This window comes from Giraffa tippelskirchi, chromosome 3 (genome assembly GCF_054371585.1).
Source record: "Giraffa tippelskirchi isolate mGirTip1 chromosome 3, T2T-mGirTip1v1.2.pri, whole genome shotgun sequence".
In the NCBI taxonomy this organism is placed as follows: Eukaryota; Metazoa; Chordata; class Mammalia; order Artiodactyla; family Giraffidae; genus Giraffa; species Giraffa tippelskirchi.
The window spans coordinates 147439187-147451771 of NC_137277.1; the positions used below are offsets into that span (position 1 = coordinate 147439187).

General features: G+C 40.0%; 1 protein-coding gene across 5 annotated transcripts in view; it reads left to right on the forward strand.

The window, feature by feature from the left end:
- The window catches only part of LOC145542615 (aldehyde oxidase 1-like), a 73855-nt gene that overhangs the window by 20694 nt on the left and 40576 nt on the right, over positions 1-12585 (forward strand). For 3 of the 5 annotated variants that reach the window (XM_081581789.1, XM_081581793.1, XM_081581795.1), the window contains 8 exons: positions 355-499; positions 1199-1291; positions 2382-2533; positions 2738-2831; positions 4512-4621; positions 5593-5777; positions 7130-7292; positions 9367-9459. In XM_081581789.1, the coding sequence (XP_081437915.1) occupies positions 355-499; positions 1199-1291; positions 2382-2533; positions 2738-2831; positions 4512-4621; positions 5593-5777; positions 7130-7292; positions 9367-9459 (1035 nt within the window). Of the gene's footprint in view, positions 1-354; positions 500-1198; positions 1292-2381; positions 2534-2737; positions 2832-4511; positions 4622-5592; positions 5812-7106; positions 7293-9366; positions 9460-12585 lie in introns of all 5 variants that reach the window. The other 2 variants (XM_081581790.1, XM_081581794.1) reach the window with 2 other exon arrangements.

The following is a 12585-nucleotide window of genomic DNA, read 5'->3' on the forward strand; positions in this document are numbered from 1 at the left end:
TGAAACGACATCACAGCATCTGGAGGTTTAGACATGTTTTCTACTTTCAGTTTTGCTGAGTTTTGCTCTTCCATCAAGTGTTTTGATGAAATTAAATATGCAAAGTATTTTTAAACATTGAAATAGATTCTAAGATATAAAAGCACCAACAGGAGATATAGTCTCCAGAAGAAGTAAAATATTGTCACATTTTTGTCCCATACTCTGATTCCTAGTAAACACTACTTTTAGGTCACTGTTATTTTATGCTTTTAAAGAGATCTCTCTTTCCTTTCCTTGTTCCTATAAAGACAGTAGAAGCAGGTGGAAATGTTACCATGAGATGATCTTGAATCTTTATTGCTTTTTCAATAGACAATGGCTGAGAAAAAAACGCAAAAGACCAGGATTTTCAGTAGTGATAGAATGATGTGGATTTCCCCAGTGACCCTGAAGGAACTTCTAGAAGCCAAAGTCAAGTATCCCCAGGCCCCTGTTGTCATGGGGAACACCTCTGTGGGTATGTAGAAACCAGGGACTTCTTAAAAGAAAACGGAGGAAAAGGGCTTCAGGGAGCAAAACCTCATATATGCATGTTCTTGGGAAAAGCAGTCTGAAATAACATTTTAAATCATCTATGCTTGACTTCCCTTGAGGATTGCTCAACAGACTTTCACAGCTTCCGTTACGTAAGTAAATTCCTGTCACTGTAACCGGAGCAGTGCACAGAGTTGAACCCCCGAGTCCTGCTCTGTAACTAGTCAGCAGAAGCTGTGTTTCCATGTGGAGTCTGATCTGGGGCTGGGATTCGCAATTACTCTGTTTCCTCTCTTAGTGGTGTCTCAATGGATATAGTAGGTTTTTTTAAATTGCTGTGACAGGGTCTTTCTGTTGTGTCCATTGTAAACTCAGTTTGACTACCTGCTTCTTGAAGGAATCTCCAGAAGTCTTCCCAAGGAGAATTCTGAATATGCCCCAAAAGGTCTCAGATGTGTCAGCCAAGTTTTAACACCGACAAGCCCAGAGAGCTCCACAAGTTTAGTGAAAATCTGTCTGTCATTTCTCTGTGTGTGTGATTTAGCAATGAACAGAGCTATAGAAAGATATGTCATCTTTATATGTTCTAAAGACATCAGTTTTAATCACAATTTCAAAAATTAAAAGGCAGTTAGCCCCCCCCTTCATCCTCATTTGCTTATTTTTTTTTTCTAATCCTCAGGCCCTGACATGAAATTTAAAGGCATCTTTCACCCAGTTATAATTTCTCCTGATAGAATTGAAGAGCTGAATGTTGTAAACTATACAGATAATGGTGAGTCCTCAGGGTCCCTACTTTCTTAGTTAAAATGCATTAATCAGTTTATTTGCTTTGCTCAGTAGACATGCAGAAGAAATCATTCATAATTATAATATACAGAGAGATTCCCTTGTAAGGTGATCACATTCTGGAGAAGGCTCAGGGAAGAATCCTCTATGATTAGAGGAGATCCTGTCTGAATAGTCAGATTTTCACTGAAGAACTTTCATGTCTGCCATTCAGGGAGATGTAACAATTATTCAGTGAAGGGTACAATGCTAAGTGCTGGATAAACAATAAAGATGAGAGTCTTTGCTCTCCAGAAGCACAGGAGATAACCAAAGCAAATTTATGTATTATGCAGCTTCTAAACTGGCTTTTCCATTTCAATAAAGGAAACTGATGTAATGACAGTGATAAGAGGCAATGAAATGTGAGTTTGAAGTCTGGCTCTGGAGTCCAGTTCCTGACTATGTCATATATTAACTGAAAGACCTTAGTCAAGATACTTAACTGAACCTCAGTTTGTATGGGGCTATTACTATTTCAAAGCTTTGTTAGAATTCAAGAAGATTCTGTGAAATATTCAGCATAGTGCTTGACACAGTGAGTATTCAAAAAATTTAGCCTCCATCACCTCCACCAGTATCACCCCCACTCTGTCACCAACAGCATCACCTCCTTCACCACCACCATTACAACCACTGTTAACTCCTCCTTTGTGTGTGTTCAGTGGATCAGTGGTATCCAAATGTTTGCAACCCATCGGACTGTAGCCCACCCAGGCTCCTCTATCCATGGGATTTTTGGGGCAAGAATACTGGAGTAGGTTGCCGTTTCCTCCTCCAAGGGATCTTCCCAATCCAGGGATCAAACTAGCATCTCTTGCATCTCCTGCATTGGCAGATGGATTCTTTACCACTGCACCACTTGGGAAGCCCATCTCCATTACCAACCACTATCCCTGCCATGACCACCATGACCACCAGTAAGCAGGGCAACATGTATCCAGCATAAAGATCCCATATCTGCAGTCTAAAATCTAATGGACATTTCCAGGTCAGCAGTGATCACATTGTGTTCTCTGCAAATGATTTCATTTCAGGGCTGACCTTAGGTGCCGCTGTCAGCCTGGCTCAGGTGAAGGACATCCTGGCTGATGTGACCCGGAAGCTCCCCGAGGAGAAGACACAGATGTACCATGCTCTCCTGAAACATTTGGAAACTCTGGCTGGGCCCCAGATCAGGAATATGGCTGTATGTATTTGATGACAGTAATAGCTAGTGTGTGTCCCTTGAATGACCATTCCTATCAAATCGTAACATTTTCATTCTTTGAGAACAGACAAAAAGAATAGTTTTCCAAAGCTTTGATTCTTGTAACAAGCTTGATTCTTATTTTACCACTTGTGTCTTTATAATTTCACAACTGGAGTAAAAATAACCCATTATTTTAAAAAGTCTTTAGGGGGCCACATAGTGAGCAGGCATCCAGATTCAGATCTGAACCCCCTCCTGGCTGTGGGCAACTGTACCCTCAACCTGCTATCAAAAGGTAAGTGACACTTCCTTCCTGGGGATTATTAAATCCTGTTCTTCCTCCCCTTTTGCCTCTCCAGGGTTATAGGAAGTCCAGTTTTGACAATTACCCTCTTTTTAAAATTAATATTTCCGTCTCCTTTTCTGGATGCTTGGAAAGTTGGTCAGTCTGGTCCTAATTGTACATGCACCTAACGTCTTCATCTCCTTCCTTTTGAAGACTTCTGGTGGATATTTTCCCATGCTGGTCTCCTGACCAGTGTTGGTTAGTGTCCTGCTGTGATCTGAAGAGTGAAGAGAACTCTAGGCTCATACTTGAGCTGTCATGGATGAAAGCCTGCAAGTCTTTTTCTATTGAACAGTGATTGAGCTTCATCCTATACTTTTTTGAGTTTTGTTTTTTGAAACTAAGTCTAAGATTTTTTTCATTTATTTCTTTTATTTCAATTTAGTCAACAATTATTAGAAAGATTCAATTGGTCCTCTATAAATCTGTATTTTTTATTTAAAAATCTGTACTAACTTTCTCTTACCTGCATCATTAAATGCCAACTCTTCATATCATCTCTACCACAAAATTATCTTAATGAAGAAGATGTACATTCTGTACTGGTTCATCAGCCCATTTTTCTCAATTCCACATAAATGCATTAATAGATGATATTTGTTTTTCTCTTTCTGACTTACTTCACTCTGTATAAGAGGCTCTAGGTTCATCTACCTCACTACAGTTGATTCAAGTGCGTTCCTTTTTATGGCCGAGTAATATTCCATTATATAGATGTACCACAACTTCTTTATCCATTCATCTGTCAGTGGACATATATATACTATCATGTGTAAAATAGTTAGTGGGAAGTTGCTAAATAACACAAGGAGACCAGCTTGGTGCTCTGTGATGACCTAGAGGGGTAGGATTTGGGGAAGGGAGGGAGGCTAAGGAGGAAGGGGGTATGTATTTAATTATGGCTGGTTCGTGTTGTTGTACGGCAGAAACCAAAACAAAATTTTCCACCAATAAAAAATAAATTTCTAAAATTCAGTTATCAATTTAAGTAACATCCTTTAAAAAACATTTATGGAGAATTAGGTTTTGTGATATAAATATAAACATCAAAAGTTTCTTAGTTTTTATCCCAAAGTCCTATTTCATTATAGCTTTAAATAGTTTCTCCCTCCAATATATTGATTAAAGAACAGAAATTCTTTAGGTGCTGAGAAAAGATAGAAACAATTAAAACTACATCTCACTAGTGAAAAAATTCACTAAAGGCAATTTATTCACTATTGTACTGAGTAGAATTCTTGATTATATACAATAAATGTTTGTTGAATGACTTGATTAGAATATCAAAAGAGGTATTAATATCTTTTTTCTTCTCACAAATCTCAAAATGATTCGTACTGTTCAGGAAGTGACTCCTAAGGTCCTTCTCTGCCTGACCTCTGGGCTACTCACCTAGATACTTTTACTTATAATCAAGCAAAAAAGGCAAAAAATAAAAAAGATGGGCCCTAGATAGGATGAAGCACTGCAAGACACCATTACATGGTGAAAGATTTTTTAAACATAGGAAGAGCACTTCTTTTCCTGATCAGTTTCCTGTGGTATTTGGTAGAATTATTTCCCAAATTTGGGGAATTTGATTGTTTAATAAAGAACAGATGCCAGGGAAAGTGTCATTTCTTTCCACAGGAGGAAAACGACAGATTCCTTTAAATGAGCAGTTTCTCAGAAAGTGCCCAAGTGCCGATCTTAAGCCTGAAGAAATCTTGATCTCAGTGAACATCCCCTATTCAAGGAAGGTGAGACTGTCCTTTCAATTTCTTCATTTTACCTTGAGCCTACACCTTGTTAATTCCAACATATAAGAGAGCTTAAAAAAAGGTGTTGAGTGTTTGTAGTAGAGAATATGAGGATTTGCGAATATTTTTCACTTGTATTAAGTACTCTCCATCATTCCTAGAATCAGGAGAACTTTGACTCTGCTTTTCTCTCCGTCCTTCTCTCTCTCTCCCTCCCTATCTCCTCTCGTTGAAACCAAGCTCTGAAGGTACCTTCCTACAGATTTTTAAAAATTCTTTGTACTGTGAGGCTTTGTCACAAGTAAGACTTGAAACTATACCTCTACTTATACCTTGAGGTTTTGAAGAAGCTATAAATTTACAATAGAACTTAATGGTAGGAAGAAGGGCTTTGGAGTCAGACTCAAGAGTGAATCCTTGCTCAGACCTACTGAATCACTCTGAGCCTCGGATTCTCATCTGTAAATGGGAATGATCGAGCCTGCCTTGGAAGGTGTATGATTTTGCTACCTAGGGCTGTAAAGAACCACAGCTTCAGTGGCTTAACTACACTCTCACTTCTGGAGGCCAGAAGTCTGATACCAAAGTGCTGGCAGTGTTGATTTTCTCTGAAGCTTCTCTTCTTGGCTAGTAGATAACTATCTTCTCCCTGTGTCTCCACATGGTTTTCCCTCTGTTTTGTGTCTATGTCCAAATTTCCTCTTCTTATGAGGACACCACTGTGTTAGATTATCGCCCACCTCAATTATCTCAGTTTTAACTTAATTGCCTCTTTAAAGACCCTAACTCCTAATACAGTCACATCCTGAAGTACTACTGGGAACTAAGACTTCAAGATGTCACTTTTGAGGGGACATAGTTCAGCTCAAGAGAGTGTGGCAAGGATCCAGTGAAGCAACGCATTCAAACTGCCTAGTGCATAGTTGTCCCTCAGTGTGTTTCTACCAGTGCCACTTCACTTTTGCTTTTAGTGGGAGTTTGTGTCAGCCTTCCGACAAGCCCAGCGACAACAGAATGCGCTTGCGATAGTTAATTCAGGAATGAGAGTGTGTTTTGGAAAAGGAGATGGCATCATCAGAGAGTTATCCATTGCATATGGAGGCGTTGGTCCAGCCACCATCCTTGCAAAGAATTCCTGCCAGAAACTCATTGGAAGGTATGAATCATGTCCTGAGATTCCAGGTAACCAAGTGGCACTTTCTATGGTGACATGTAATTACAAGGAGAAAAATACTTACCACCTTTCTGTTTAATGACTTGGAATTCCAACAAGATTTCGTGATTATTTCCATGTATCTTAGTGAATCCTGAAGTGGGCACCATATAGTGTGTGTGTGTGTGTGTGTGTGTGTGTGTGTGTGTGTGTGTGTGTGTACCCATCTCCCAATAGTATTGATATAGAGACACAGTAAACAAAATGAGTAAATCTGCATTTGTTATTGTGAGAGAATAATTTCTCATTATGAAAGATTGATTATGGGAGTTTGTTTTACAATAACTTGCTAAGTGTATTGCATACCTGGCTGTTTATTTCTACAGGTAATAATTTGACTATAGATATAGCCATTATTTCTTAAGCCTTCACTAGGTGTTGATTACCATTTCAGAAGTAATAAACTAATGGTTAAAACCATGATCTTGATCGAGCCACACTGCCTGGGTTAGAATCTCATTTCAACTCCTATAAATTATGTGATCTCAGTCAGCTTACTTAATCTTACAGAACCAGTTTCCTTATCTGTCAAAGGGGAATAATCATATCTCCTGCCTCACAGGGCAGTTGAGAGGATTAAGTGGGTGAATACATCATTGTTGTTGTTCAGTAGCTCAGTTGTGTCTGACTCTAGGACCCAACAGACTGCAGCATGCCAGGCATCCCTGTCCTTAACTCTCTCCAGATATGAATACATATATATGAATACATATCTCCTGGAATTAATACATGTAAAGTGCCTAAGTAAGTAAGTGTTAGTCACTCAGTTGTGTCTGACTCTTTGCGACTCCATGGACTGTATAGGCTTCTATGTCCGTTGAATTCTCCAGGCAAGGATACTGGCGTAAGTCATCATTCCTTTCTCTGGGGGATCTTCCCGACCAAGGCATCGAACCCAAGTCTTCTGCATTGCAGGCAGACTCTTTACAGACTGAGCCAGCAGTAAGCCCCATAAAACAGAATTAAAACAGAACCTATCATGCAGTCAACATTCTAGTGATATAAGGGGCAGTTACTCTTGGGTTGAGGACTTAACATGAGTTATCATTTCTTTCTCATGACCATCCCAGGAGGTGAATTCTCCCATGATTGCCTTTTACAGGTGATGAAGTGGTGTGCCCAGGTCAGACACCCTGAGAGTAGTGGACTGTGATTTGAACTTGGATTGCCTGACTCTGGAGCTTGTACTCTTTTTTTTTTTTTCCATTAAAGTGTCACTTTTTGTCTTACCTGCTAGCTGAGCTTGTGGGGTAGTGAGTCCTGTTGGGCTAGGAATCCTCTTTTGAACCTCACAGGCCCTGGAATGAAGAGATGCTGGATGCAGCTTGCAGGCTGATTTTGGACGAAGTCTCCCTCCCAGGCTCAGCTCCAGGTGGGAGGGTGGAGTTCAAGAGGACCCTCATCGTCAGCTTCCTGTTCAAGTTCTACCTGGAAATGTCACAGATTTTGAAGGAGATGGTAAGTGGAACTGACTACACGTTTGCTTTCCCAGGCCTGGGGGCCTCTGAGAATGCCCAAAGCAGAAAAGGCAACAACCCCTGCCAAACAGCTATCGAATAAAGTAGAAAAGACAACCCACATCGGAAACTCACGGGCTTGCAGGGCATATGGCAGGCCATCTGTTGATGGGGTGTGTGTTTGGGGAAAAATTGCAAGTTAAGCACAGAGTTATGTGGGATCTGATTTAACACCACTCACTTATTTTTCTGACCTGTTGTGTGTCTCGATGGTGTTCAGAGAACTTATTACTGATTTGAATATATTTTCCCCCAGAAAAGCGTTTCTTCCACTTGCTGAGGTTTACCTTTGTATGTTTGGCTTTCTTCTCTGGGTTCAACTTTGTTTCTCTCACTTGTAAGATGGTGATGGAAGCCTCTCCATAAGGTTACTGAGAAATGGATTATCATAGGAAACGACTTCATATGGTCCCAAATACTTCAGAGAACCATGGTGAAGACTACCTAATAATCATAGTAGTAATCATTCTGGCATTCTTGCACCTGGTCTCCCTTATGACAGACAATTAGAGTTTACAAGACTGTTGACTAGGAGGGACACAATAAAAAAATATTTATTTCAGAATAAATTTGCTATACCCAAAGGGAACTTGAACCATGTTGATCACATTAATCCTAAACTACAGCCACCAGACCAAACTAGATCAGAAGCCATGAACAATCCTCATGTGCTATAGAAATTAGTAGGTATGATTAAAAAAAAAATAAGTATGTGTGATCATAAGAAAGTATGATCACTTTAAATTAGAGCCACAGAGTCCTTTCGTATCATTGCTTCTGCAGGTATCTTCTCATTATACATGAGAAGAACAAAAAACCAGAACAGTCATATCAAAGTTTTCAGAATAGAAGCTTGAAATCATATATAAGTGACTTATTGTCACCAGGTTATCCAAAGAGAAAAAATAAAGCCAACTCCTCCAATTAATAGCAAACTAATATAATTTATTGAATGAATCAAATGATATAAATTACAGCTTCCATCTGATAGTCTTTTTATCTTCAATTCAATTTCCTCTATTAATATTGCTCTACTGTTCAAAATAATAGGCTTTGTTGGCTTTAATTTTCTCTTAAAAATTTCATATTGTAAAAAATAGCCATTGGGTGGTGCAGATGAACTTACTTGCAAAACAGAAATGGAGATACACAAACTTATGGGTACAAAGAGGGGAAGGGAAAATGGGATGAATTGGGAGATTGGGATTGACATATACACACTACTATGTATAAAATGGATAACTAATGGTAACCTACTATATAGCATAGAAAACTCTACTCAGTGCTCTGTGATGACCTATAAGGGAAGGAAAACCCAAAAAGACGAGATTTCGGTATCTGTATAGCTGATTCACTTTGCTGTACAATAGAAACTAATACAACATTATAAAGAAGTGTACTCCAAAAAATTAATTTAAAAAATAAAAGAAAAAAGAACCATTAGGTACACTGTTTAAAATCTTGTGTAAAGACCAAATGACCCAGGTTTCCTCAGCTCTAGGAAGTGTTCCTCCTGGGGCCCTAGAATGCTTCCTGCTGGGAGGCTGTGGCAGAGAGGCAGCCCCAGCATCTTCCCTCCATCCCGGTTGCCCAGGGGATACAGAACAGAGTTTAATATTCATTAGCAATGGTGCACCTTTGCTCTGACCTTTTCCTGGTTTAAGTCCTCTCTTCCTTTCCAATTATTTACTTAGCTTCTACCTTCCTGTTTTATTGGTTTGTAAGTCTTCAAATGATTTAGGAAGGCGTGTGAAAGAATCCTAAGAAATGTAAAGATATTGGGAGTCAGTGATCTACTACACTCACTTAGCTCTTCATAAAACGTCGTCCTATGCATGGACCTTCCAGAAGTATGTCCTGGAGGTCAGGGAGAACCCTGCTGTACTTCCAGGATTCTTAATTAGGCAAGTACTTAATAAAGGTTAGATTTCACAGCAGAGCTAAGAACCATGCTAGCCTCTCTCCCCAAACCATTCTGGCATATTTTTAATATCTACAATGGTTCTACTTTTCAGGACCCTGTTCACTATCCTAGCCTTGCAGGCAAGTATGAGAGTGCTTTAGAAGATCTTCATTCCAGACATTACTGGAGTACCTTAAAGTGCCAGGTTAGTGACTTTTTTCTTTCTTTCTTTTTTTTTTTAAATTCAGAAGACCCAGGCTAAAGCTTCTTCATGCAGACATTCCACTTATTTCTCAGTGATTCTCATGACTTTTTAGCCTGAGCTCCCCTTCTGGTGAACCCACAGCCCACTTAGTGTTGATTAAAACTTCAAAATCAGTGAAGTATTTTGATTAATAATTAATCTAGCAATGGTTATTTTTTTAAATGTCTGTTTTGAACTCGAAGAGTTCAAATGTGTGTTTTGTTCTGTGGCTTTGTACCACTGATATGAACAAGCTGCCTAGTCTGCCACATGCCCTTGGCCTTGGCCTTGTGGAAGTTAGAACACAACCAGAGTAATTTCTGTATCAGGGCTGTGGGCTGCTTTGATTTTATTCACAGAGCCCTTGGAGGCTGATGAAAACGCAGTAATGCTTTTCGAAAGAGCTGCTGGTTTATTTTGTTTGAATGTGGTGATATTTTGTTCTCCCTGTCCCCCTTCTCCAAGTGTTCTCTGTGAATTAGAGTTTTAGAGCTGAGTCAGGCATAAGTTCTAAGGGTTAATTTCAGGCTCTCCTAATGAAAGCTTTTAGAACAGAATTCTAATCTTCAAATGGAATTTTCAGCTACAATGTCGTAAGAGTATCGCCTGAAGCTCATCCTATTGGTCAACTGGATAAGATCAGTGTGATTTTCCTCGAAATTATTAGCAAGAAACTTTACCTTGAGGGTTTTATTAAGTGAAGAACATGAAAAGGCTTTTAAAAGATTCTTTTTAAGTTGATTCAGTTCATTGGATCTATTGTTGGACTTAGTTATAAAACTTTACAGTATGTTGTAATGAACAATGAAGTTGATGTATACCTCTTCAGTTTTTAGGTTCAATATGTTCAAAAATCAAATACACCAAACTCCATTGAAAGTGATCATTTTGAAAGTCAAAAATAGCTTCCCTTTTTCCTGGTGTAAAATGCAGTGTTTGGCTTATAAATACCTTAACATTGTCTTGACCATGGAATAAACTTCAGTAGCCTCAGGAAAAGCAACAAATGAATGGGCTTTCAAATCATTCAAAGAAAAGTGATCATCTTCACATAGCTTGTTATTATAGATTGCAAGGCCAAGTTTTGGAAGTAGTGTGTTTCTCACACAGATGTTTTGATTTTTTTTTTGTTTTTTTCTGGGTTTTCACACACACAAATACCCACTTTGCTAGAGGAACTTCAGCACTCATGACCAACATTTTTTTTTTCTCCAAATCAGAGATGACCTTTTGGAAGTGACAGTGTTCTTTCCTCCATGCTGTCTTTAGTCATAGAACAAGCACAAGCAAGCAATCAAATACATACTCTTTCATTAGTAGATTCATTATAACTGGCTTTAAAAAAAGTGTTACCTCTTCAGCTAAATTAATCAATTTCATATTTATATATATATTTATATAATATGTTTATATTGCCTGAACATGTAAAATGTTCTCTTCTTTTCCCCCTTCCTCTACATTTGTGACCTACTAGCCACCTTTAGTTAATGGTACCTAGGCCAAATTCTAAATTATTTTTATTCATAATCTGCTTTCTAGCTTATATAAAGTCAGGATGAACACACACACACACACAAGCTCAGCTAATACTAATTTTTTGTGCCTTGTATTGTAGTAACTATGAAATTGAAGTTTACATTTAAGTGAAACAAATATGGACTTTAAAACAATAAATGTTAATCAGTAAATGTATATTTTGCTGTAAAACAGTACATTTTATATGAAATAGAAATAAGTTCAGAGCATCCAGGTCTTCCCAGGTGGCACTAGTGGTAAAGAATCTGCCTGCCAATGCAAGAGACTCAGGAAATGTGGGTTCAAGCCCTGGGTCGAGAAGATCCCCTGCAGAAGGGAATAGCAACCCACTCCAGGACTGTTGTCTGGAAAACCCCATGGACAGAAGAGCCTAGAGGGCTACCGTACCTGGGGTTGCAAAGAGTCAGACATGACTGAGCACACACACACCACTCTAGGTGATATCGAACATCTCATTTATTGTTAATATGCAACATGTGGGCTTTCTCAACTGCACATTCTGGGACTCCAATACGAAAGTATGTACGTTTAGAAAATTTCCCATGCGTGCATGCTAGTCACTTCAGTCGTGTCTGCCTCTTTAGACCCTGCAGACCATAGCCAGCCAGATTCCTCTGTCCATGGGATTCTCCAGGCAAGCATACTGGAATGGATTGCCATGCCCTCCTCCAAGGGATCTTCCCAACCCAAGGATCAAACCCTCATCTCTTCCATCTCCTGCACTGTCAGGCAGGTTGTCTACCACTAGCACCACCTGCCTTAAATGATACTGATTTGGAAACAGCTTCCGTGGCTTCTTTTCCCCCCAGGAAAGGTCTTGACCAGTAGGTGTTCTGTTGGCGACTGTTCTCTCTTCCCTCCTGCCACATGCTGCAATCACTGTGAGCCTCATCTCAAAGAAAGAGTCCCTGCCCCACCCAGGCTTGGGGTGACCCCGTGAACAGCAGTGTAGGGCAGCAGGGGGATGGGAAAGAGAGGCCTCCTTTAGCTCTCTCTGGACCTCACCTTGGCTGACCAACCTTGTGCCCAAGTCTTCCAGAGCAAAGGCTCTGGGCATCTGGCCTCAGCCCTGGTGCCGGATGAAGGGCTGATCCTGTGAGGTGTGGCTGGGACGGCTCAGCATTGCATCACAGGGCAGAACTCCAGGCCTCAGAGTTGCCTTCTCCTTTCAGAAAGTAGCCTTTAGGCGGTAGCTGCTTGACTGGCAATTTTCCTGAAATTTCCACCTCCCACAGATCCATCAGCAGCACCCTTGGCAGCTTTAGCCTTGCCCCTAGTCTCTGCACTTGTTCTATTGTTGCTGTTGTTTAGTTGCTCAGTCATGTCCGTCTCTTTTCTGACCCCATGAACTGGAGCACTCCAGGCTTCTGTCCATGGGATTTTCCAGGCAAGAATACTGGAGTGGGTTGCCGTTTTCTTTTCCAGGGGATCTTCCCGACCCAGGGATTGAACCCAGGTCTGCTGCAATGCAGGTGGATTCTTTACCACTGATCCACTAGGGAACGTCTCTTAATTCTTCTTTCTTCATACCTCCAATCTTCTTCTTCCAAT